At 41.2% G+C, this 27354-nt stretch overlaps 2 protein-coding genes across 11 annotated transcripts in view; one reads left to right on the top strand and one right to left on the bottom strand.

The window, feature by feature from the left end:
• LOC147140088 (VPS10 domain-containing receptor SorCS1-like) overlaps positions 1–9186 on the bottom strand; it is a 110222-nt gene extending 101036 nt beyond the window's left edge. For 4 of the 7 annotated variants that reach the window (XM_086046076.1, XM_086046077.1, XM_086046075.1 and 1 more), the window contains exon 1: positions 8982–9183. The gene's annotated coding sequence lies outside the window, so the exon portion shown is untranslated. Of the gene's footprint in view, positions 1–550; positions 632–8981 lie in introns of those variants that run through there. The other 3 variants (XR_015088808.1, XM_086046072.1, XM_086046074.1) reach the window with 3 other exon arrangements.
• Positions 9015–26633, top strand: LOC147140087 (gamma-adducin-like). 4 transcript variants are annotated; one of them, XM_086046079.1, is made up of 15 exons: positions 9015–9461; positions 10383–10624; positions 12560–12704; positions 14671–14822; positions 16487–16567; positions 17463–17612; positions 17812–17955; positions 19176–19274; positions 19485–19658; positions 20828–21094; positions 22584–22700; positions 23385–23474; positions 23555–23678; positions 24614–24721; positions 24854–26633. In XM_086046079.1, exons 2-15 carry the CDS (start codon positions 10436–10438, stop codon positions 25078–25080), a joined length of 2067 nt encoding a protein of 688 aa, XP_085902205.1. In that variant the 5' UTR covers positions 9015–9461; positions 10383–10435; the 3' UTR covers positions 25081–26633. The 4 variants fall into 4 exon arrangements, with proteins under 4 accessions (XP_085902205.1, XP_085902207.1, XP_085902206.1 ...); XM_086046081.1 differs by having other exon boundaries at positions 9016–9461; positions 24629–24721; XM_086046080.1 differs by having other exon boundaries at positions 9017–9461; positions 24626–24721.
• The last annotated feature ends 721 nt before the right edge of the window (positions 26634–27354 follow it).

The raw sequence follows: 27354 nt of genomic DNA, 5'->3' as shown, positions 1-27354 counted from the left end.
GTGCAATAATAATAATCATCATCATCATCATCATCATCATCGTCATCGTCACCATCACATATTAAATAATTGATTGACTGCTTTATTGTCATTATCATACAATTCCAATATTAATCAAAGAAATCATTTTATATGCATTTAATATTGTTAAGTTAATATACATGTTGATTGTTAAATCTTTGGCTAATTAATCATCATTTAATGATCTAAAAATATAATCATGACACATACATTACCAATCTACACTGAAAAACATTAATTCATTCAATTCTATTTGGTCAAGTGGTTGCACGAAAAAAAAGATACATTTTTAAAATAGACTAAATATCTACTTTAAGAATCGGATGATTTTATTTTGTGCAACCACTCAAAGAAATACAACTTAGTAAATTCAAAACCCCCTTTTTTCAGTGTATAAATGACCTGGTCCATCTGTCTGTTTGAAAAAAAATGTAATGCGGCCCTGGAGCATGAAAGTTTGCCCTGCCCCGTTCTAAATTGTCCCATCAGTATAAATGTGAGGTGAAAGCTTTTTTTATACTGTACGTACATTGCGATTGACTGCCAACCAGTCCCGGGTGTGACCCGTCTTTCCTAATAGGAGAAACATTATAGAAAATGTTCTCAAAACCCTGCAAACAGCACAACAAACAGCGTAAAGAAGGCGGGGGAATTGTTTGCCTGCATTTATCGTCACGGCAACGACGTGCCTTGTGCAGACGCTGCAAGTGTTCAGGTGGTTGAGAGGAGAATCAGAACAGCCTGTTCTGCTCACAGGAGAGTGTGTGGGAGGGAGGCGATAGCAAGCAGGCTGTCCCTCTTCTTCCGCTGCAAAATGGAGATGCATTCCGCTCCATTTTAATATATAAACACAGAAAGCCATCTCTAGCTTGAAAAATACATTTGCAGAACTGTTTCCAATCACATGTCATTCAGGGGAAGTGTCGGTAGAGGTGGGATCCATCCCATTCCCCCCGCACTCTGCAATCTGCAGAAGCTCTTGTGACAAGTTTACTTGGCTTGCTGTGAAAAAAGACAGCCGCCGTCACACAAGAGCTGAGGGAGTGCAGGAACATGACAGGCGCCGCCGCAATTGGCGCTCATCAGGGGCGGCCCGTGACCCTCATCAAAGTGATCATGTAAACAGCTATCTCGTGACCGGCGGGAATCGTGGGAGTCTTGACGTGAAGGGTTCTCCTTCAGTCGACGGCCACGTGGTAAATTGTATCCTGGCTTCATTGAAACACAACAGGGGGAGGATTTATTGAATTTGAAGTGATTTTTCTTTTGGGGGGGGGGGGGGGGGGGCGCAGAATTTACTTTGCCTGATTTAATACCACCCCTTTCACGTCGCAATTGTAGAAACCGTCAATACTATACAAAAACGGAACAGGCACCAAAGTGCCACCAACGTCATCTTAGGTACTTCGGAATCAAACGTTTATCTTATAAGATGCCAAAAACATACAAATTTGTGACTATTAATTGCATTCATATACGCTGATCTGCGACGCTATAGACGTGTTTGGCTAATTGTACTTAACTGGAACAAGTTTTGCTCTGACCAACCAATCAATTTGTGACTATTAATTGCATTCATATACGCTGATCTGCGACGCTATAGACGTGTTTGGCTAATTGTACTTGACTGGAACAAGTTTTGCTCTGACCAACCAATCAGAGGACGGGAAAAGGCTGACATCATCAAAGGCCAGCACTGTGGCCCTGTAGGGATACATTTAAAATCGGATTGGTTCAAGAAATAGTTCCATTGCCAACATAGTTGGAGTTACATTGGCCAGCAAGACAATTTCTGAGGGCCCGGTGTTGTACCAAATTGTCCTACCCCCTCGAAACTTCCTACTGGAGGCTGATTAGACAGCCTACCCCTCAACCTAGCCCTAAACTCAACCTATCCCCACCTCACTATCGGCGTTGTGAGCATGCGTAGGCAAGCACACTAATCATTGGTAGGATTTCGATGGGTAGAAAGGAATTTCAGAACACCGGGGCAGATTATCTTGACATGGCAACACAAAGAGGCTGCAATCTGATTGGACAATTAGGATAGTGGTTGGAATAGTATCATTTTAGTTGTTGCATCCTTCAGCAACAAAACTCTAATTAAATAACATGATCCAGCTCCACTTTGGGTATATGCCCCCACCGGTACCAATACATAATGCTAGGTGGCTACATGCTAGCATTGCTTACAATAGAAGTGTTAAATTTTTCCCGCAAAGTTGAACTCATCTGGCATTAGATTATCAAATAAAGTCAACAAACATTTGCCCCCTTGCGATCAATTACAGCAAAGGATTATTCTTGGATCTCTTGAAAAGATTATCGTGAGTGATTATCCTGGACCAAGAGGGATTTTTCTTGGAGGCACACACTTATTATATTTTCCTCGTCATTTTTAAAAATCGTATGCCGCTAAAGCAAAAACTCAATAATCACATTTAAGATGTTGGCCATGAAGGACAGTAGAGATGCATGAATATGGATGAGTCTTCAAATTGTGTTCTAATTTATGCACCGTTATGGTATTATTATTCGCCCTCAAATGAAGTTTCCGGAGGATGTAGCCCCTGAGTAGTGATATAACTAAGGATAAAAAGTTATGTTTCTCGAATTGGATGAAAGCATTGTTATACTATATGTAGCAAAGAAGTTGCATTTTTCGGGAGCATAAGACAGCTTTCGAATTGCGTTACAAGATTATCAGCCTTCAAATGCTGCCTCATAATAGGGATGTAGCAAACGATAAAAAGTTATGTGGTTTGTAGATTGGATCCGCATTAAAATTTTATGCTTTCTTCCTGAGCACAAGCGCAAGAATAATACATTTGATATTTATGCGATGAAAGCACAACAGAACGGAAATTCTTGTTAACTTTATTATAGGAACGGAGTCGCTCTGTTCAACAACTTATTTTTTACGGTCCACCTACCAATATAACAAATCTTTTGACAATGTCCAGTGGGATACATTATGGAAGTCTGCATTTTTTTTCTTGAATATTGATTACAAATCCCGCGGCATGTTTTTGTTTAAAGCATATATATGTTTACAGTACGACTTAATGGCGAACATTATCGCACGTAGCTGCCATTTTTGCAGCTGCGAATCCAGCTGCTGAGGCCTCCAACAGCTGCTTTCTATTAATGTCACCCTCCAGAAACATTACCCCAAACACGCATTTGTTGACTTTAGATGTGGGACCGGGGCCGAGTGAGATTTCATAATGTGTGTGCTGGCGATGTAACTGTGTGAGCTATTACAGTGGGAAAAGAAAAAAAAAAAAAAAAAATCACAGGCCACGACCTGAACATTGTGAAAGACTCTTCCTGGTGTGTTTGTACTCCGAACGCTTAATTTCTAAATTACTCATTTTATGTTAGGTGAAATTTTATCACTCAACCAATCATCACCTCCCCCACTTAATGAATTTTATGATGAATGTCTTCTTTTATCGCGAGCAAATTAAACCTCAATTGCTAATGTCAGCTTTTAGCATAAGTGCTTACGCCATTGCAAAACTGAATGTTAGAATAATGAGAAAGTGTGAACATGAATACCAGGGCAGGCTTTGGTTAGCCAGACATGTATAACATAATTACAGTGAACCACACACACATATACGCAGCTGGATCTGCACAGCATGGAGACCGTCCAAACACAACCACAGCTGAGACTGCAGCCAACTCCCTTTCTTAAATAAACAAAGCCTGTCTCTTTCCACACCCCTGCAAAGTGTGTGTGTGTCTGATTAGGTGCATGTGTAGTTCTACGCCTAAAAGGCACGGATTCAACTGTAACAATGTAAATTGTTTCAGGTTCAAAGTGGCCTCTGTAGCTGCCGCACACCCCCGCTGTGCCAGTGCACATTTATAGAATGTCACACACAGATATCTTCAGTGGGAACTTGTCAAAACAGTAGCATTGTTTTGTACCAAAAACAACTTTTTTTTTTTTTTTTTTTTTTTTAAACTTGGAGGTGGAACTTTTCTAGCTTCATCCAACTTTCCCGGCAAGGTCGCTGCACGGGCTTTGCTTTTGGCTTCATGCTGACCTGCCACTTACAATTACAACACTCCTCGAAAGCGGCGAGGGGAGGGCGATGCAGCAGTGACATCCCGCCCGCACGCTGTGGCTTTTACTTGTGTTTTTTAATATGTCTGCACCCAGCTGCGTGTGTTTACATCAGTTCCATCCTCCGAATAGCAAAACACCCATCGAGTCATACTCAAAGGTGAAATGAGCTCTGCGTGAGCTTGTCCAGATGTTACGAGGCAGCTGCTACGGGGAATGATAAGTGTAGAAAATTGCTCAAAATGACAAACAAGTTTGACGTTTATCATACATTAGCTTCAATGGCTCACTTTTCGCTTTTTTTTTCCACCTGCGTTTGAGACGTCTTATTTTGTTAGCGGTCCTCCTGTGCTGTCTCCCCCTGCTTCCCTCCCAATGCAGCTACTTATAGCCCGTGTCATCGATCATTTCCGTTCCAATTTCCCTGTACTGTATTCTCATTCATTCATTTTTGTGTATAAATGCCAATACGTGAGGTTAATGGTGCTAGCGCACATATTTGCTTGCAACGTCATTTTGTGCTAGCGTTTTATTCGGGCTGGTATGCTAGCTAGCAGAGCTGGGCATTTTACTACAAATTGAGCCATTTGTCTTTTTTTTCAGGGAGTAAAAAAATAGTATATAATATAGGCTATAATATAGGCCGGTCTACCTCAACTTTTAAACAGGCGTCCGTCTGCGATCCCGACTAAACTTTCACTAGCACCACAACAACAACAACATACTAATTTCCTCCCCGCGCTCGCCACGAAAAATAGACTAATGACGGACGAGTAGGACTACTGCTGAATGGCCGACTAAATAGATAAGGGGGCTTCCGTCAATGCTTATTCCGTCCATTTTAAAATTTTTCCGTCAATCGTCAGCAAAATGGGCATCCGTGAGTGACGACATAGGCGTAGCGCCCAGATCTGCTAGCTAGTAATATTAATGAGAAGGTGGTCCGTTTATGTTGCATAATCTAACTACTGAAAACAGTTAATTATGTAACATGGGTTCGACGGTGCGTGCATACCCGGAGATTACTGTTGCTGCTTTATGAGCCTCTCCATTTTAAGCGCTTTTCCGCCATCTTGTGGCATCAATACGCAATTTCAAAACCCCCCTTCGGAGGGGGATTTTCGCTATTTGTTGCAGGGCTCAGTCCCTATCCACCAGAAACAGCTGGGGTTCACCATACGTCAGAGTTGTTGAGTCATGTCAAGTGACATCATCAAAACATTAAAAGCAAGAAAGATAACACACCATGATTTCTGGCAAACCTTTACAGCTTGAGTACCAAGGGGGCACTGAACTGAATTTGCCAACAAAGTCAGTCAACAGGCAAGGTAACCTGTTGTTATTATTGTCCACGCCGGAGAACATAATATGTGATCTTGTCTTTTCACATATGCACAGATAGCAACCCACTTGGCTTCAAACGAGAGAGCGTTAACCTTGGTTGCCATGACAACACTGCTGATGGAGATCTTAGACAAAGCTTCCCTGTTTTGCGGCAAATGAATCATCACAGGGATAAAGCCTTTTTGGCTCTGCTCAGGACTTGCTCTCACGACGCACAATGGTTATTTTGTGGCCGTTACAAAGCGTTAATTGGAATGTTCATGACATTTGACGTCTTCCTTAAGAACAGAATGCAACCGAGTTGCGATACCACTCTGCGCTCATCTGTTTGATTCGGGCTTTTTCCAAGGATGGATTCATGAAAGGCCCCTTTGTGTGGAGGCTCAGGGTGGTGTTCCAAACCTCTCGGGCCCCTTACCTTGACACTCTACCAGATATGAAATTTGATGTTGTTGGCCCGCCAACTCAAGCCAGTTTTGTTATTTGTACTTTATCGCACAGACTAAGGAAACTGTAACATCTAGTTTGGATTGTTAAGACCGATTAAATCAGATCTGAATAGGTCAGCTTAAAGAAAATTGCTTCTAAGGCCTTCTTTGATCATTGCTATGATGTTTTGAATTACTGTACTGTACGCTGCGTACTATGGGATTTCTGACAAAATTACGTCATAGCTCACTCTGAAACAATCTGTAATGCTCCACTCGGTTGTTCGCATTTATTTATTTATTCATTTATTTTTAATAGGGTAGGCCCATTTCTAGCAACCTTGACATCTTGAGAAATGCTACGCTTGTAGACGGCGCAACAGACATACCTAAGGGCATGAAAAAGATTGGGAAAAGCTTCCAAAAAAGTATGAAGCACAGGTTTTTAAGAAGATAAATGCATGAAAACATGATTAACTCATTCACTGCCATTGCCGAATTTACTTGTCTTTTCACAGTGCATCCATTCAATCCCAGGAACTTATTTATATTTTTTTATCAAACGTTAGGGTAAAAGAGGGTCTGGAAATGTCTGGCAGTGAATGAATTAAATCAGCCACTATTCCAATGATTCAATAGTAGAGTCATTTTAGAACAAGAAGAAGAAAAAAAAAAGCTTCAAGTCTAGTCCAAGAACATGGTCCGACAATCCTTTTCATGACCGCATACATGGATTTTCTTCAACCGTCAGTGCAAAATCTCATTTACTGCACAAATAGATCTTATCTGTCCAGGGAGTAACCTGGGTGGACTGACCCTGCCCTAGACCAACAGCAAAGATAATGGATGGATGATTGAACAGGCATGTCGCGTTTGCTTGTCTTTATTTGGAGGTTATTTCCAGCGGTAGTTTTGCGACAAGGCAAAGGGCGGTCTCGGACGTCGATGTCCGATTTCTGTGATAATCTCTAAGAAAGAGACGTCGGCTAATATGGCCTGACATCTGTTCGATGCCTCCAAGACAGAACGGCCTCGCTTGAAAACTTCAAATAGTCAGCAAGAATGCGCAGGCGTCTGGGTGGGAGGATGTTCTACATCTGTGTGTGTGCTTGTGTGTCAAGCTCGCATGCACGTTCAGTTGGTGGGAACTCCGCCAGAAGGAGGGAGTCAAGGTATCAGAGGTTCGAGGGGTCACGTCGCTCCGGAGGGGAGCCGGATCTGCTTTTCATTACATCAAGCCATATGTCATTGTATCGGCTCCACCCACTACACTCCGTTTCCCGGAATTGTCAGTCAGTGACACAATCCTTCGATCCGTCACTCCCCCAAATCTCCCCCTAAGTGTGATTGTGTGTGTGTGTGTGTGTGTGCGTGAGTAATTCTGTGCGGGCTGGCAGGGAAAATGGTGCTGAGAAAGTTCTCAGAGTCTCAGAGTGCGCCGTAACTCTCCGCAGAGGCTGACCAGCAAAGCGGAAAAGACCCTGGAGAGTGTCCGTAAGGTGAGCCAGACCTGATCTTGCTCTCATTTAACCCCCCCCCCCCTCTGTTTACACGCAGGGGGAGACAGCTTCATTCAAGTGTTTCTTTTTTTTTTTTATTTACTGTCATCGCTGCATCATCTTCAACTACAAGAAAGCATAACACTTGATGAAATAGCGCACTAGTAGTCAGTGATGTCTACTCGATATGTTCGCTGATTACACCCCAAGATATGAATTATTCATGCTTGGTTATAGTCTTTGAGAGACGTGATTTGTTTCAATCATGTCATATTGAAGGCTGCTTTAAACATCATAACAGTTAAGTAAGTGTTCGTCAAAGGAGGGGATGTAATTAACTATGAATTTCGTTGTAGATGAATGCCTATTTCCCCCAGTGACTTATTTTTGTTTGTCAAACAAACAGTGTGAGCAAGGTGTTAGCTGATCTCTCTTCTGGTAAATAAATAGGGTAGGGATTGAAATAAATTACACCTTTTTCCTCCTCAGTTTTATTCCTACTTTTCTTAATAAGTCAGTCATGAACAGTGATGCCGGTAATGCATTAGATAAAATATTCATTTTTGACAGGAACAACAAATCTAATGTGTTACATCCCTCAGTGGAGTAATCTGACCACAGTTATTTTGCAAAGTCATTACTGCAAAGGCCTGCAGCTCACAGAACTCTCACTGGCGCAAATTATATTTAAAGTTTTGTTGTTGTGACTGGTTGTTATTTGATTTGAAAGTCGCTTTTCAGTTGCTATGGTCCGTTTATGCTTTGTCATTTATTATGTCTGATGTCTTACAGTTTATAAGCTTGAGTTACTGAGTGAGACGTTGTCAGTACGTCCAACTTTTTTCGCGTAAGGATGCAAGCTTCCTCCCAGTCAGAATTCCTCCAGTCCTGCCCTCTGTAGTTACTCTGTGATTTGTTGATGAAGACTTTTACTTTACAACTTCTGTGTCACGTCTGCGCATGGGTCCCAATCCCACTCTCCACGTCACAGTCTTCAGTCATTCTGTTAAATATTTTTTTTTACATATCAAAAGCACTCAAGTTTATCGGAACTTGCATCAGTAAGTGCTCAAAGAGTGAATGTATTGCTATCTGTCTGAAAAAAAAGTGACATTGAACATCCCTAATATGTAAACATGTGGACTTCACTTCTAAAGCACTGAACGTATCTATACAACATAGTACAGAAGCGTGCAACTGCCAACGTGGAGTAAACATTTTTGACTGGGCTATGCCGTTCGAAAATACTGCAAACTCTTTCGGACGAGTCGGTTCAGTCGTTTGAACGTGTTTGTAGTTGTTCTGACATATTTGTAAAACCTAGTCAAAAATGTTTACTCCACATTGGCAGTTCCACTCTTTCATGAAAGCCAGACAGAAAGAACGATAGATAGAATCCCCTAAATGTCAGCCATTGCGATTTGAAAATTACATTCTACTAATTTGTCAACTTACATAATTAATGTAATGGTGTTCAATGAGTCCAATCGTTGCTTCTCTTTCTACCAAAGTCTTTTTTTTTTCTTTTTTCGTACGTCTCTGTACTTGAAGTTTAGTAAAAAGTGAGAGCACTTTTCCTGCTTGCGAGTCAGTGATATCATTAGCTCTGCTTACTTGTGTGATGAAGAGGCAGGAGTCAATGAATCACACGAGCAGATGGAAGGAAGACGTCTTCCTGAAAAGGGCTTGAAACAACAAGAACTCGGAGATGGGACTGCTTAGCACCTCGCTTCTCGACTGGAGTAGGACTACAGCATGGTATTGGCGTGGTCGCCATTTATTCGCGATTTCCGAGGAGGCCTCGTGGGTGGATGAAGTCAGGTCACGTGATCACTTTTCCTTTTTTTTCCCCCATTCACACCCACCCACCCACTCACCCACATCCTCCGCCACCCTCCCCGCCGACCTCCCTCCGTCTCTCCGCTACTCGCGGCCGCCACTCGCCTCCTTCTGGATCGTAGTGTGCGCTATGTATCCACAACAGGACTAAAATCCACCTGGCTTACTTTTATCCATCTTTTTGGAGCGTTTTTTTTTTTTTTTTTTAGGGGAGGGGGAGGAATTTGACTCCACGCCGCCCGGAGAACTCTTGAGGTAACTTTTGGGAAAGTGTTCTCGCGGTGGGTTAGCTTTTTGCTTTTTACGATGACTTCATTGTTATTCTACTCATAAACATTAACGAGTTTGGTTTTATTCGGACACAAAACGTCGCTAAAGCTACGCAGCAGAGTTGTATTTGCTTTGGGAACTACTTAATATGTGAAATAGCCGTGGTTGTGATGTGTGTATTTGTCTGTATCCTTCCACCCCCACATCCAGGTAGCCCCAAAGGTGCTAACTGCTATTCAAAGTAGCGCCTTTGAAAAAAAAAAAGACCTGCTTTTGTTTGCTGTTAACGACTCTTGGCTAAAGAATGTAGAGAGCTTTTCCTCCCACTCTTTATTTGTTCAAAGGGGGAAAAAGGTGATGGAGACTGTTGAGAAATCCAAGGGAAAGTATGATGAGCACTTCCATTTTGTGGTGCTGTTGTTTCCTAACTTTTATGAAGCAAGGCAAACACAAGGCACACTACCAAACTAAAAAAATACTTGTTAATGATATACCTCCTAGGCCGGAACAGCATTGTTGTTCTGCCTGTCAGTGCTGGCACAGATAGTTGAACAAAGATGCATTATATTTGTAGTGAATAAATAATATAGTGAGGGAGGGGATAGCACATCCGCCTCGCAGCTCTGAGGTTAGGAGTTCAAATCTGGGCTTCAATTGTGTACATAGTATGCATGTGACTTAACCAAGATAGGCAGTGATACACAAATGAATACTCATTTTCCTACAAATGAAATGAAACTGGATAATTTCCTGCAGCACACCTGATGATCCCACTGCGCACTAATGTGGTTGGAAATTACTGGTTTAAATCCCAGTTATTACATGAGTCACCATTGCGCCTGTTGCCTTGACAGCCTGACTCTGAAAAAAACTGCTGTATTTTTTTTTTCCTGGTACCATTGTCAGATTCAAGAGGAAGCGTAGGAGGCGGGTGGTGGGAGAAGAGGCTCTGCTGGAGGATGAGTCTGGTGGAGGTGAGGCAGTTGGCGGGCTCACTGACCCTGTCCCTGTCCAGCAATGACTCCAAGGAACGCTATTGCGAGAGCGACCCGGACAGTCTCCGCGGCCGGGCCATGTCGCCGGACCTGAGGCAGGACTTCAACATGATGGAGCAGAAGAAGAGGGTCACGCACATTCTGCAGAGTCCAGTATGTAGTCCGTAAAGAGTTAGAAACATTTCACCTACCCGTTACACAATTAGGTACACCTGCACTTATTCTAAATGGATTCAATACATCAATACATCCATCCATTATTTTTTATACCGCTTATCCTGCTCACGGGATCTTATCCCAGCTGACTTTGGAGCATCGATAGCTAGATGCTTGAAAGCAAAATAAGCCTACAAGAACTTCTGAACTTAATCAGAGGCACTTGAAATACTTTATACTTTACTATACTATTACTTTATCCCATGAGAGAAATTAAAGTTAAAGACAATATAGATGCAAACCAACAAAGTAGAAACAAAAGAGCAGGATTTAGGAAGAATTTGAATTAAAGCTACTGGTAGTCTAATCAAGAGGAAGAAGAAAAAAAGCAAGGCTAAAACATTGCAAAACGTTGGGTATGTGATAAGTATTATAGTCTAATTATGCAACAGTAATCTTTGTACAATTAGTGCAAAGTGGAAAGTCTAAAAGTGGCAGTGATCCATTATAGGATATGCACAATGTACTGTTACTATGCATGATATTGCACATTGCACAAGTCATATTTGAAAAAAAAAACTACAAATTGAGAGGTATAAATATGGATAATGATTTAAAGAGTGTTAGTCAAGTCAAGCGAAATGTATTTATATAGCCCTTAATCACATGAAAGTCTCAAAGGGCTTCACATATGCACCAGATCATATACACAACATTCCCTGATCTTAACCGCCAGGAGGGCACGGAAAAACTAAAAAACACCATCTGGTGAAAAGTGAGAAACCTTGAGAAGGGACCACAGATAGGGGAATCCCCCTTCCAGGATGATCAGGCTGCTATGGATGCCGAGTGGGCAACATTGAACACACATTATCGTACTATAGTGTACAGTGTTTGTTAAAGTGATGTGAAAGTTAATCAAATGAAGTGCTGCAGGAAGATGACGTCGGTGAAGTGAGCAGGGGCCCAAGGGTCAAAGTAGAAATCTCTATAGCAGCGCCTCCGAGGATGTGGTCAGCCTCCGATCTTGTAGCCGCCAGTTGCCGTTGGATCGAAACAGCAACCTCCAATTCGGTCGTCATCACCTAATTCCCAAGCCTGGGATGTACTGAATTTAGTATATATTTTTAAAAAAAAAAGTCTATATGAATGCTTTTTATTGTAATATACGGTGGTGGAGAGCAACATCACATCATACTGGGAGGAGTGTCTAATATTTTCATCTTGTAGCTAAATGAGGTCATCAAAATATTAGACACACCTCTCCAGTATGTTACACCATACGTCAAGCGCATGAGTCATTCAAAACTAAGCATTGATATCTTTGTAATACCATATTTTTTGATCTGTCCATTGGTCATATTTGGCCTGGGAGAACATTTCATCCGGCCCGCTGTGCAATTGCAAAAAGTTGAGTCGAATTTTTTTTTTTTTTAAGAGTTCCGAAGTGGTCATTCAGTGTATAATAAAAAGCTAAAATGCATCATAAGATTGAATTCAACTCTGTTAAATGTTGCATTGGGATATAAGATCGAAAAGCAAGTGGAAAAGAAGCTCAGCGGCTCAGTTCAAGGAGGCACAGTGAGCACATGCCAGCCGAGTGCATAGAAATAAGTCGAGCCCACACTCCTCTGCGATTGCGTAACGGCCCCTAACAAGTGGAACTTATCTCATCGCCATGGTTACGGTGCTCGGATGAAGCAGAATGCTGGCGCTGGGCTGACAAACACAGTGCGGCTCGGAGATTCGCAGGCTCCTCTGGAAGGCGAGAAAGTGTAAGTCAGACTTAAATAACAGCACCACCGGCCCCTGCGGCGCTCGCACAAAGACTTTTTTTTCTAGATTTGTGACTTGTAATAAGAAGCGTATATAAATGAGCTGCAGGGATTTCAGAGCTCCAACACAGTGTAATAACTCTTATTTGGTTTGCAGGTGTTCAAAGATGAGCTGGAAGGCTTGATTCAGGACCAGATGACCAAGGGCAACAACCCCAGCGGTCTCCTGGCCCTGAGGCAGATAGCTGACCTGGTCATGGCCAGCACGGTGGGAGGGGCCGGGCCTTTGACGTCACCCTTCAGTGAGTGCTTGTGTGCGCGGGATGAATCTGCTCGTTCTTGTCAGCCTGAAACAGCAGAAAAGTTGTGGAGGGCATTGTCAATGTGTCCATTAAGTCAGCCCGCATGACCGCTCGAGCGAGTCAATCGCAGCACTTTGGAATGCTAATTATATTAGCCGAACTCCTGGACGCTGCAATTGCAGCCAATTGTTTTTATTGACTTTTATTGTGGCAGAAGTCCGAACGTCAGCATCTATACAAACTAGCGATAGGCATAATAATCCATTCATTTTCTAGAGTTGATTGATCGTGTCTTAAAGCAGTAGTCCCCAACCTTGGTATTGTGCTGCAGAGATAAAAATATATATTTTTAACTTACTGTAAAACTAAACACAAAACAAAAACGATTACACGCATTGTATATTCAAATACAAGAAATAGTTCATTTTAGGTACATTGCCAGCTTAATGCTAGTACTCAATGGAAAACTATTGAGATGCTAGCAAAAAAATAGCACAGGAGGGATTTACTTTCAACTAAATAATGTTCACACACAAATGCTACAATAACACATTCAGACATTTAATATAACAATACTCACGGACATATATCCTTCCTAATCTGTGAAAAACAAGTTTGATTCGTAAACCGTGCCACTTTCTTCTTCTATTCTTTTCATCCTCACAAAAGTGCATCTACACGTGTGCACTACACTGCCCCTAGAGGACAAAGCTCTCACAGCTGGAACAGCAGCTTTTTATTTTTATTTGTGTATTTTTTAAATTGCAATTATTTTAATATATTATGATTTTACTAATTCATTTTCTGATTGTGCCCTCTTTGAAGGCACAGTTTAAGTTGAAAAGTAGTAAAATTTTGAAATCTCAATCCAAAATAATTGATTTTTAATATTGTTTCCATTATCGCCTAGCCCTAGTGCAGAGAATATAGCAAGACTGCCAAGGCATGGAGTAGCCACTTATACAGGAACACACTGGGAACCAAATGTCATCATCATGGCAAATTTAATTTGAGTGAATGGCTAGCGGCAGAGTACAGGGTAACAGAAAAGTCCCAACTCCAGCAAGCTTACCCTTCTTAATTGTTTACTTTAGCCTAACAGATTGCAAGACAGTCAGTCATTGAAATAACCACTTATGAGCAAGGTTAAAACATTTCATTTTCTCCTCAATCCATTAGCCACTCCCTCAATAATCATGATAACTGCAGACAGTTATCATGATTGAATTTCCAAGAGTATTCATATCAAAGGTTTTAAAATGTCTTTAACGTGATCCCAAGAGCAACAAACATTCATCTGATGCTCCTCCTACAGCGCAAGCAGTTCAGATGTGTTTTACTTGATTTGCACTCAAAGGCCCAGAAGAAGAGCAATCCTTTTAATGTTCCTCAAGAGACCAACTCGTGCTGTTTTCAATACACATGCGCAGCTGTCCATCAAAAATACACACATGCGCAGTTAAAATCCAGATGGGGTTGAAGCAACATTGTGAAGTTCAAATGCACTTCAGCGATGCTTAGAAGTCTGCAATCCATATTGTTTTCTGGAAACGTTGCTTTTTTTGGGGGGAATGGAGATATCTTTCACCCTCTACTTCCCCTTTTTTTCTCGCCTGCGGGCCTCATGTTTTAATGTAGGCTTCTTCCAGCTGAGATCACCTTGTTTGTCTTTAAGTTAAACGCGTTTAATGTTAGGAAAATGGCTGTGAAGTCAAACCGGGCTTTGCCCTTTTAAAAAGCTTAAGTGCCTGTAAGAGATGGCGTCGTTAACTGTCCTTATATGGCCGCGCTGTCCAAAATATCCTCGCTGGGAATTTTCAGAAAGACTTTTTTAAGGTTCACATGCTCCCCGAGGGAGGCTTTAACTTTATCAGTGGTGAAGGCAAAGCCTGTAAACATCCTTGTTATTTCCGAACGTGTAGTTAAATGCAAACTCCTTACAGGATGATGTGTTGTCCCGTTGCAGGCTTGGGAATGGTGTCCCCGATCAATGACTTGTACGCCGCCGAGTCGCCATCCTTTGCCAAAGGCGAGAAGCCGAGCCGCTGCAAGTTGGCCAGCCTCTACAGGCTCGTTGACCTTTTCATCTGGGCTCGTTTCACCAGTTCCTACATCACCGTGAGTGTTGACACCCCGCGCACGTCTCTCTGTCTTCATGAGACGTTCTCCAGCTCCACCCTGAAGGCTTAAAGGGAGATACGGCTTTCTTTTGTGTGTGTGTGTGTGTGAGCTTCCCAAATGAAATAAAACCTGCGGACACACAGTAACTCACAAAACCATGTTTTGCCATTGATTACTATAGTATGACGTGGCATAATTGATGTTGTGTCAGGCAGTGCTGGGCATTCCGTCTATGTGACGGACCGCTCCATCTATCTGTCACTGGCGGACGCCCGTTATGTTGACGAATGACGGGAAAAAATTTAAAATAGACGGATTAAGCATAGACGGAGTGAAAAGTTTAGTTGGAATCGCCGACGGACGGCCGTTTAAAATTTGAGGCGGACCGGCCTGTAGACGGGTACTCATTTTTCCCCCCCGGAAAAAAAGGCGAATGACAGAAGGATACCCGCACTGCAGGCGGATGACGAATAACGGATGCTCAATTTTTAGTAAAATGCCCAGCTCTGCTTTCACGTTATCTTTGTAAATGTAGAAACGCATATGCCGAATGTGTAGGTCTCCCTGCATACAAAACATTAAAAGGGCCATATAATCTGTGTGTGTGTGTGGTGGGGGAGGTGGGAGCCCTCCATAATTTAGTACATCATCATGTTCCACTAAATGACTTACTTTAGTGGGGTGCGGTTCTGTCTCAGGCCATTTCCTGTTGATGATCTTTTGCTATTGATAACAATAGTATCGCATGCCATAATGGGTATTGTCACATCTATCTAAATAAGGAATGGAAAAACAGAAACGGCTGTCCTGCATATTAGGCATATCAAAATTTTAGTGGGCACGTGTGTTGTTTTTATTTTGAATAATTTCTCATGTGTCTTAATAAAAGGGCTCTGACATTCCTCAGTCAGAATAGACAAAGCCAAAAAAAAAACCCACTTAACATCCACTTTTAATGCTCCACTTGAAGTTACGGTTTTTGAGGGAGCAGTTCTGATCTTTCATTACTATGGCGACCAATGGCGGAGCTAGAATGTTGCAGCTAGGGAAGCGGCTACTTGTAGCCAAACAGCCCAAAGTCTGAGGGGAAAGGCATGAGGAAAGAGACGAGGAAAAGCAGAGAATGTAGACGTCTTCACTGCACAAATGTCGACAATTTAACTAAATCCTATATTGCAATTTACTTTTCAAAGGCAAAAAAACAACAACAACAACACTATCAACTGACGGAGTTAGCACCACCGACATGGCGCCATTAATGTTTTAAAATGTTTAACATCTTATCCCTCAGAACTTATAGAATATCGACGCACATAACTGAATTACTGAAGTCTTTGATGAACACACGACTCACGATGTAGCACCACAAATGTAAATCTCGCTTTTCAAAGGCCTCTGTGTATTTTGCCCGTCTTCCAAACGTTAATTATGTGACCTTCAGACAGCAACATTATTAATATTTTACACTGGTGTATGGATAGAGTACCCGAAGAAATATACCAGCGTCACCCAATAACATTTCTGAGCACATAAAAGACTGCTAACCCCAACTCCTCCTAAGCAATAATTAATGCTTTCTGAATTTCAAATTTTTCGCCGCATGATCTTAACCAGAATGAGGTTAGCATTTTTAATTGTAGCCATGGTTCTTTTCATCTTAGGTGCGTGTCAACAAAGAGCAGGACCATGTTCTGGTCAGTCCAAGAGGTCTGTCTTTTGCTGAGGTCACCGCAGCAACTTTGGTAAGTGAATATAATTTGTATTTAGGGCATTGACTAATTAATTGAATATTTTATACCTGAAGTATGAGATATTGGTGAGCCCTCACCAGAGAGTTCATCAGGTTCATATGTGCAGTATAAGGAGATTCTATACGGATAAGAGTTGTGTCATAAATTCGCCCTTCACAAAGTTATTAAAGAAGACGTTGTGAAACTTTTGACCAATATAAAAGACCAGTTCCCAGGTCTCTTAATAAAAGCTCTCACTCTCATTTTTGGGCCAAGTACATAAAGTATAAAGAATTACAGCACACTTAATATCGCCATGTCTCACTCTGATTCTCATATCAGGCAAATGCAGAGTACGGCTTTTGTTGATGACCGGCATTTGACAAAGTGAGTTACTCATTGTTGCCAACTTAGCGACTTTGTTGAGACCGAAGTGCAGAGCAGCGGCAACAAAAGTTTTACTTGGATGTAATTGAGCACACTTGATGGGAGGGCAGGTGTTTTTATACGGTGTCTCCCTGTTATATTCATAGTTCATTGCCGCTTTGTTAGGGATTTTTAAGCATTGATTTTTTTGTATTATGAGTTTTTACAGTATACCGAATTATTGTAATGCCCTGGCATGTTGGAAAGGAGAGCTACAGTTGCCGATATACTTTTCAGTCGCTCATTGAAAGCAGTAAAACTCATCGCGGAGGCACCTGCCGGCCACAGCTCACACCTAGACTTGCCAATGTCATATGCCACCACACCAGGCCCCGCCTCTTAAAGGCACATGTATCTAACACAGACACAACACTATTTGTAGTATTTTCTTTCCATATTCTTTTTTTTAACTGTTCACTGTACCAGAAGTTAATTTTCCAAACTATGTACCGTTTTGTTTGACACTGAGGTTTGGTTTCAGGTGAAAGTGAACATGATCGGTGACGTAGTGGACCAGGGCTCGACCGACTTGGCCATCGACCACTTTGGATTCGCTCCCCACGCCGCCATCTACGCCATGCGGCCCGACCTGAAATGCATCGTCCACGTCCACACGCCCGCCACAGCTGCCGTGAGTCGCCGCGGGCTAAGCTGTCATTTCACAGGCTCACCGCGATGCTCTTTAACGCAGTTTTGCCGTAAACTTTAAAGCCAGGCCATATAATTCACAGCGTGCGGCCAACATGACTGCAAAGGCTTTTTTATGTGACAGCACAAACGTGTCTGTGTTTCGGCGCGGTGGCGCTGACGCTGTTTATTTATGTTAACAGGTGTCCTCCATGAAGTGTGGAATACTGCCCATTTCCCAGGAGGCCTTGCTCCTCGGAGACGTGAGCTGCTTCGGTTACCATGGCAGCCTGGCTAATAAAGAGGAGAAGGTGGAGTTTCAGAAAGCTCTGGGCCCGACTGCCAAGGTACTGTCAAGTTGAGAGACTCCATTTGTGAAAGGGGCTTTTTCCACAGCATTCAACAGCTGCTTTACCTCGCCAATCACACCAGGTACACCTGCACCATCTAATGAGATCCATTACCAAGAGCTCTATCGAGAATTCTGCCTTGGCTACCTTATTTTTCTTGCAGTGATTTCAATTTGACGCAACTGCAAACTGCAATAATAAACACGTTATAGGTGATTATTTGCGAGACAGCTCTTTTGTAATCTAATTATAATTATATTACGTATTTTCGTAATATTATGAGTCATTCTCATAATATCAAAAAAAAAATTATATTTATTATTAAAATTACGAACACATCATTTTAAATTACACATGTATTAGGGATGAACCGATTATCATTCCGGCCAATTATCGGCACCTATACTCTGCGTTTTGACATATATCGGCATCTGCTTTTTTTAAAAATATGATGCCTTTCATTTACTGTCGAAAAGTACTTGGAGCTAAGTTTTCATGTAACTTAATACCGGTACATGCTGATGACCCTGGGTGCTCCCTGAACTTTTAGTTAGAATATTTTATCAAAGATGTATATTGTCAAAAATCTATAATAATAATAATAAACATATGCTTAAAGACATTTCAACAAAGTTAGGAGTTTTATTTGTATTTATTTTTTAGATTTTGTCGCCAATATTTTCCTTTTACTCAAAATTAATATCGGGTCCAAATATCGATTATCGGCCTCCTTGACTATTAATAATCGGTATCGGCCGTGAAAAAAACATATCGGTCTCTCTCTAATATGTATTTTAAAACATTGTCATTGTTGAAAAAAGTCGTAAATCACAAGCATAAATGTCTGGCTGCGAAACAATCTTCTTTTGTCATCGAAAAACACAATATTACAACTTCTCTATCATTGTTAAAATATAATATTACAAGCATAAAGGTCTAGTCTCATTTTTCCCCTCTTAGGAATACTTTATTTTGGTAATATTAAGACTTATCTTGTGGAAAAAAGAAAAAAAAGTCCTAATATCATGAACTATAATATCATAACATGCCAAATTATTATCTTTGTGACACAGCTCTCGTTTTTTTATCTCATTAGACTGCGTAGGTAGGTGTCCCTAATGAAATATGCAGTGAGTGCAGCTTCTTGAATTTTTAGAAGATCAGCGCATGCCCCAGTGCTGTCATTGTCTTGAAATAATTTCTGTTGCATCTTCCAGGTGATGATCCTAAGGAACCATGGGCTGCTTGCTTTGGGACAAACCATAGAGGAAGCCTTCCACTACATGTACCACTCACAGCAAGCGTGTGAAATCCAGGTACATTGAATGCCATTATTACAGCACAGTGAGGAACGGAAGGATTTGGACAGTGACACAGATGTTTTGACGTTTGCTTGCTTGGACCTAACTGTATTTGTTCAAAAAGTGGCCTCCACTCGAATCAAGTAGTTGTCTTTTCTTACATCTCTCCTTGCGCTTCTTGTCACCAGCGTTTTATGAGTTCATTGTGGTCCGGCTTGCGTTTAGGTGCAGGCGTTGGCGTGCTCGGGTGGCGTGGACAACCTGGTGCTCCTGGACAGGGAAAAGTTCAAACCTCTTACGCAGGGAGTGGCCGCTGCCGGGGTGCCCGTCAGCAACGACTTCAAGTGGAAAGTGGGCGAGGCCGAATTCGAGTCCCTGATGAGGATGCTGGACAACCTCGTGAGTGACACTTGCAGCGGGTAGATTTAATAACATCTAATGGTGGGTTCCACCGGCACCGGCGTGTTACTGATGGACGGCCGAGGCAGTTGCGTGGGCTGCAGCTGCGCGAGCCGGCTCGTCCGCCCACCTGCGCAGGCGTAGGCACCAGATGACAAAGCTAACAGCGGGTGGAAGCAGCAGCAGCACTAAGTGACCTCACAGTCACTTAGCGGACTCGGTTTAGCGTGCCATGTTTCAACATGGGATTTAGTGGCTTGCGGATAGCGTTACTTCCTGTAGCGTGAAGATTAATGATCACTGGAGCTGTGGAGATTATATACCATCTCCAAAATCTTAACTGTTAAAGCTTAAATTTGGAGACCAGCTTCGTTTAAATCTTTGGATGTAGTCGTACTGGCTAAAAGGACATAACGAAGGAGCAGAGAATATTGCGAGAATAATATTTCAAGTCTCCTGACAATGTGATTTTTTTTTTCTTACTAAAATATTTTATTTTGGTCATGTTATGACTTTTCTAAAAACAACACAAATGTATAATTTAATAACTACATTTTTTACGTCAAAGTTTGTTCTCATAATGGAAAAAGATCGCAATTTACGTGCTTAAACATCTCATCTCCCAACAGTTTTTCCTCATCAAAATGCAGCTTTATTTCAACTTTCCGACTTAAATTTCATAAAATAAAAGACATTTTGTCTCATAATGTCGTCAAACATTTTATCTGGTAACCTTGTGTCGACAAGCTTTTTTCTCAGGAAAAAAAACTTCAATTTTACAATATTAAAGGAAACTGAATATAGAATATTTTCTCGTAAAAATATGCCTATTTAAAAATAAATAAATTCAGATTGTATTCTGTTCTCATTGAATTATGATTTTTTTTTTTTATTATTAGTTTCCCAAGAATGTAGACACTCCTCCTGATCGCAATCAAGCTACCCACGACGTATTTTAAATATTTTCAATCCCACACATTTCCTGTTAAACTAGAAATGTCTGCAAAAATACTGTTATATTTTACCGTAAAAAATGCAGTGTTCAAATATTTAGACACGTGACGGCAGTGTGACTTGGGTGGCCGAGCATTCTTGTACTTACTTCCGTTTATTTGTGAAAGGCCTTTGAGGGAATAACCACCCGAGCTTCAACTTCCTTTTCCCTGCAGGGATACCGAACAGGCCACTCGTACAGAAACCCTGTCGTCCGCGAAAAGCCACGATCCAAGAACGACGTGGAAATCCCCGCCACGGTGTCCGCGATCCCGTCGGACGACGACAGCGATGCGGCGGGCCTGCGGAGCCCCTTCAAATTGATGGCGCAGAAGCAGCGGCGGGAGCGGACGCGCTGGCTCACCTCGCCCAACAGCTACTTGAGAGTGAACGTGCCGGAACGCTCGCCCAGCGGAGACGTCAGCCCCAGAACCAAAACCATGGTGGGTTGACTACCTTTTCGATGAGGGTTTCGGGGCATGTTGCGGCAGGGTAGCACGTCTGCCTCACAGTCGAGAGGGTTCTGGGTTCGAGTCTTGGCTCAGGCCTTCCTGTGTGGAGATTCAAGTACAGAAATAAGTGCGGTACATTTCATTTACACCTGGTAGCACCTCCACAGAGAGGAATCACAAAGTGCTTGACATTAGTTAAAATATAGTCATACACATATGAAATACATAATCGCTACATTTTATAGTTAATAGAAAAAAAAAATCTAAATAATTACCAATCGAACAAATTAAAACTCTAGCTAGTCTTACTTGGGTGAAACATGAATGTTGAGTTGAATATGACTCATTCCCCAATCCCAAGCCTCTCAAAAATTAACAAAAAACACCCCCCCAATCCAAAAATACCAACAAAGTCCCATTCAGAATGTTCAATGAAAAGAGGCTCTCTGCCTCCAAAAAGGCCCATTCAACATAGCAAATAAAAGAAGCATCTTCCCTCAAGCTTTCTTAAGACTGCATTTTTGTGCAACCCTTTCAGGCAATGAGTTTGTCAACATTCAACTGTCCTTGAATGAACCATGTTTTACTCAGGATTATACTAGGTTTTATTTCTTTCAACTAGATTTAAGAGCCTTCAATTTAGTCAATTCAAGGTTCATGTAGATCAATTCCTGTAATTCCCATGACTCTTGTTATTTCCCATGGAAAGTTTTCAACTTTGAAAATTCCTTGAAAAGTCTGACTGGAATGCCTGCCTAAACAAATATGTTTTGTGAGCACCTTTAAAAAGAAATGTCCACAATATGAGGGCTCTATCACCTTCACTTTTTAATCTCATGTGAGGGACATTAAGTAAAAGGCCAGTCAGCAGACCGCATTGACATAGCAGGACAATAAAATGACTTCAGCTCTGCAAAGTATGGAGGAGCCTGACCATTGAGAATTGCAATAGTCACGACGTGAGGAAACAAAGGCAGGTGAATCAGACAACGGTGTGAATGCGCTGTGTAATTGGCTGCCAACTAGTCCATTGTGTATGCTGCCCCTCGCCCAAAAGTCTGCGGGAATAGATTCCAACTCTCAGCAACCGGAGAAACACAATAGAAAATGGACGGATGGGGTCTTTTTGGATTAGCCTGCCATCTTGTGGATAACTGGAGAATTTTTTATTTTTTTTCTTCTCAAAAGGGTGATCTGTACACACCGGAATGGTTGGCATAAAATCTCAGAGCGCCTTTGGATAGACAAGATTTCAAAGTCACATTCACACTTAGGCACAATTTAGAGTGTTCTATGCAATTAATATGCATGTCTTGGGTGTGGGAGGAAACTGGAGAACATGCAAACGCCACACAGAAAGCCCGGAGCCAAGATTCGAACTCAGAGCTTCTCAGCTGTGAGGCAGACGTGCAAACCACAAAATATGAGAGGGCGGGGTGCTTTAACCCTTTTTGTTGGAAATCATCTGTTTGTCTCTCAGTGGATGAAGTCATCCGAACCGGGCAAAAGCTTAGGCACCCCGATCAAAATTGAAGACCCCAACCAGTTTGTGCCCCTCAACACCGACCCCACGGAAGTGCTGCACAAGAGGAACCGGGTGAGTCATTGTGATTGCATGAGGTGCACGTGATGCCATGGAAGTACTGGACAAGGCAAGGCATAGTCATTGATGCACTTTGAGCTACTTAAACAGGGATAGGCAGTTAAACACACAAATCGTTAGCATAATTGTGTAATTGCCCAAGTCGTTGCTTAACAGTTTTGAAAACAGAAACAAACAAATTCAACAAACAAAAGTCCTGTTGTCTCAAAGGATGATTGACAGTCTAAAGACAGACATTAATTAAAAGCAATTTTAGCAAACCCTTTGTTGTTTTTTGGTGGTATTGTGACCATAAGCTTAAAAAAAAAAAAGGACAAAATGAGAACACTTACAAGGAGCTGCTGTAGGCCACGACTCGGGTCCAGATGCTTGCATGCAGACTAACCAGCCAAACCAACTCCAGGTCTGGATGTCAATCATTAGGCCACGCCCCTAATAGGGACATCCAACATATGAAAAGTAATTGCTTTTTATAAAACCAGTTTGTTTCCTTCCATTCTCTTTCATTATGCTTTCGTACATTTAAATTGCTGTTGTTCTTTATTAAAAACATACCAAAAATTGATAGGGTTGGAACAAATGAATGGCATTTCCATTCATTTCAATGAGGAAAGCTGATTTGATATTTGATACAAATAAACCTTAAGTCAACATACTACTGTAATTCTTTTACTTCAGATGAAGGAGCAGCACAGAGGCGACCAGATGACGTCGGGTCCCAAGTCCCATTTACTGGCGGGCATCGTTGTGGACACCATCCCGGGACCAGTGAGTGTACATTTATCTTTTGTTGTCGTTTTGGGACGTTTTCTCCTCACGCTAGCCCACACTGTCCAATCCTCGCGTAGGCTTTCATCATGGAGGACGAGGAGCACACTCGCTCCCTTCCGCCCAATCCTTTCAACTATCTGACAGAGGAGGTGCTGGAGGAGTACAAGAGCCTGGTGGAGAGAAAGCAATTAGGCCAAGACGGTACTTATAAAAGCAAAAAAAAAAAAAAAAAAAAAAAAAGTCCTCCTGCTGTGTTATTTCCACTTCAAAGTGTGAGCGCACACAAGAAAGGCCTCGATTAGTCGGTTTATATGGACTTCAAACCATATACAACGGCGGTGCCGAAACTTTTTTTTAACTTTTTCTTTTACGGAAAAATCTGAGGATGCAAGTGCCACTTTGACATTCTTCAACTTTAATTTATTAAACATATGTTGCGTTTATAGGCAATTATAAATCTTTGTAGTGGGTTGCAACAATTACTCCCGGATTGCCACAGGATGCTAAAAAAAAAAAAAAAAAAATGGATGGTGGGTCGCAAATGACCCGCAAGCCGTAGTTTGGACCCTCTTGATTTACAACGATAAGTATAGGCAAGGCAGCTTTATTTACAGTATGTAGTGCATTTCATACACAAGGTAACTCAATGTGGTTCACATTAAAAAAACATTTAAATGTCAAATACAACATTTAAAGGCAAACAAATTGAAGACATTTAAAAGCATAGAAGACTAATAAAAAGTAGATTACTGAAATGACTTCAAGAATGTACAGCGCAAGAGCATGATTTTGGGAAAAAAAAATATTTCAGAAATGCTCTAAAAGACCAGAATCATAGGTATTAGATATGGGGGGTGGGGCAAAAAAAGCATTTTGTGTGCAGCATAACAGCTCATTTCTGATGCACCATGTTTGCTTTGAACTCCGGGCTCCACTATTTTGCCTGTAATTTGCCGATCTGAGCAATTTCTGTTCCATGAGCAATTTTTTAAATTGGGTACCTAAGCCCTTTGACTCGTGACTTATAGACCAGTAGCACCATTGTAAAATCTATCCTCCATTGTTGAAAATGTTAACCCCTTCGCTGGATTATAATCATAACAGGTATGAATGTAATGAATATGTATCAATGAAAGTGCTGTTTCCAGAAGACGAAGACGCAACAGATGCGGACGAGATGACCACGTTCGATGGCTCCACAATCTCACTCTCCCTTTCTCCCATCATGACACCAAACAAGCTAGGTAGACAAACTACTCAAAGGCCTTCGCAAAACTCCGGACGATTGTTATTATTTCCGATGTTGGCGCCCTAATTCACTGTTTTGGATCCCATGACATTGTGTATCTGTTTTGCCCCTCCCCCCCGACCGACAGACTCGATACCCAACGGGAAGGACCACTTGTCCGATCCGGACGAGGATCTGAGCCTGGAGGTTTCCAAGCTGAGCGTGAGCGCTTCGGAATCGCTGGAAATCTCCACGAGCGCCAAAGACGAGACCCCGGAGAGCCAGAGCAAGAAGAAGAAGAAAAACAAGTTCCGTACGCCTTCCTTCCTGAAGAAGAGCAAAAAGAAGGAGAAAAGCCAGGTGTCGGCGCATTAACGTAAAAACAAAAAAAAAAACCAACAACAACTTTGGAATACAAATGAGGGATGGAAACAAGCCAAGATTTGAGCGCTTGTGTGTTTGGACAAATTGGCGTTGGAGAGACAAACTTGTGAAGCTCTGAAGATTTTCCCTTTTTGCACAAATCCCTCGTATGAATGTATGGAAACGAGCGCAGCCCCGTGGTGTCATCGTCGCCGCTAATATATAGTCAGCGGCCTTAAAACAAGTACGATTTGGATCTTAAAAGTCGTTAGTGTTTTTAATCTTGTGTTAATTCTCCTGAAATTAAGAGCTCCTTTTGTAGTACTTGATTTTACTCTCAGAAAATGAAGATATTTTTTCTCGTAATATTTCGGCATCGAGATATTGTTTTCTCGTAATATTTCGGCATCAGTTTCATGAATCTTTTCGAATAATATGAGGATTCATTCTGGTAAAGTTACCCCAAAAAAAAAAAATCACATTTTATTGTCATAAAATGACAACACTTGTGATATTTTCAATTATTTTTCATACAATCAAAAAAATGAAAAGGAAATTCACGTATTATTTCAACAGAGTTTTCTTAAAAGTAGGAATTTTGCTTCCCGTAACATTACTGCTTGATTGTCAACTTTGTCTCAAAATTTTTTCTTGTGAAATTAATGGTACACTCTGATATGATGACTTTATTCAGGTTTTTATTTTATTCTCCGTTTCTGAAAAATGGTTTTAACTTTATTCTGGTAAAGTCAACATTCAACTTTTGCAGCTTTCTAATACGGTATTACTTTTTGATTCCCCACACTTTTATTTTACCAGAATGAAATATTGACATGACATGGGGGCTGAAACATGCCGTAATGTTTTGAAATTTTTTACATATACTTTTACTGAAACTCATAATATTACCAGAAAAAAAGCATAATTTTACAATGATTAAGTCAAAAAAAAATTATGTTTCTAACCTGTAACCCCCACATGCTCATTATGTATAACAGGAAACATTTGCTTGAGCGTGTCTCCAATGTCATCAATGCAGTTTTCTAGGAAAAAGGTTCTCCTGCCCTCGCTTCCTATTTTCGCTTTTCCATAATTGTGTGCTGTCGTTAAATGAAGTTTGACAATATTTACCTACTAACTCTTGTACTAAAAAAACATGCTGTGAGGAACTCTACGGAAGTAATAATTGTCATATATGCTGCTTTATTGTTCGGACGAAGCTTAACAAAGCAACGATGCTTTATGTTGTTGTTGTTGTTGTTGTTTGCAATACAATGTGAATGTGTCGACCCAAAGGGAGCGAGTTGTTTTGTAAATACGTTTTTGTTACACTAAAAACCTTGAAAAGTTTCCAAATGTGACAGTACAATCCTAATACAGTACGCCGTTTTAACAACTCTTTTTATTCTTTTAGAAAAAAAAAAATGTTATTCACATGTTCTGAGCAGGCACTGTTGTTTGTTTGTGTGCGTATATTTTGACACCACTTTTTTGAAATGTATTTGATGTTGGTAAAGATGCAAACACATCCAGTATGAAATAAAGCTTTCTTGAAGGATTTGCAAGCTATTGTCCCTTTTTTGTCTGAATGCAGGAAAGCAGGTACGGGGTCGTTCAAATAAAACGAAATCAATATTGTAATTTCAGATTCAGTCTCATGAATTTCTGATGTCCAATTTTTTTTTTTAAGTATGCGCTCCTTATAATAGAAGTTTTCTCTGGTAGAATTGACTTATTTTTCTTGTAATATTACAACTGAACTCTCTTACATGAAAAAAAAAGTGGTTTTCTGATATTTTGACTTTACTACTTTAAATCTAGCCCTCATATTTTGTTTACTCTGGTAAAATTGCATTTTTCTCCTCATAATATTACAATTCAACTCTCCCAGAATTAAACACTTGTTTTGTAATAACTTCATTCTGATGAAATGAAGAAATTGTTTGTTAAAAATTATGTATATGTGTATTTTTGTATCATTGACATGTTCAATAGGCCCTGTTTGATGTCGATAAAGGTGCAACACCTCCAGTAAGAAATAAAGCTTTCTCCAACTATTTGCAACAGCTTTTGTCCGCTGTTTATTTTTGTTGATCTTTTTTGAGAAAAAGCCCCCCCCTAAAAACAAGTGTTGAGTTATAATTGGCCATGCGAGGGGGTATAATAAAGCCTCAGCCATGATATGAATGGCTCGTTGTCATGGTAATCCAACCGAGAGGGGTCTGCGGAGACAAAGAAGGGATTTGGTGTCTCCAACAGGTGTTCCATTTGGGGGGGGGGGGGTCT

The sequence above is a fragment of the Filicampus tigris genome, chromosome 11, assembly GCF_054856515.1.
Source record: "Filicampus tigris isolate MCC_2025a chromosome 11, RoL_Ftig_1.0, whole genome shotgun sequence".
In the NCBI taxonomy this organism is placed as follows: domain Eukaryota; kingdom Metazoa; phylum Chordata; class Actinopteri; order Syngnathiformes; family Syngnathidae; genus Filicampus; species Filicampus tigris.
The sequence above is the reverse complement of the archived record's forward strand: the minus strand, read 5'-3'. Positions and strand labels throughout refer to the sequence as shown.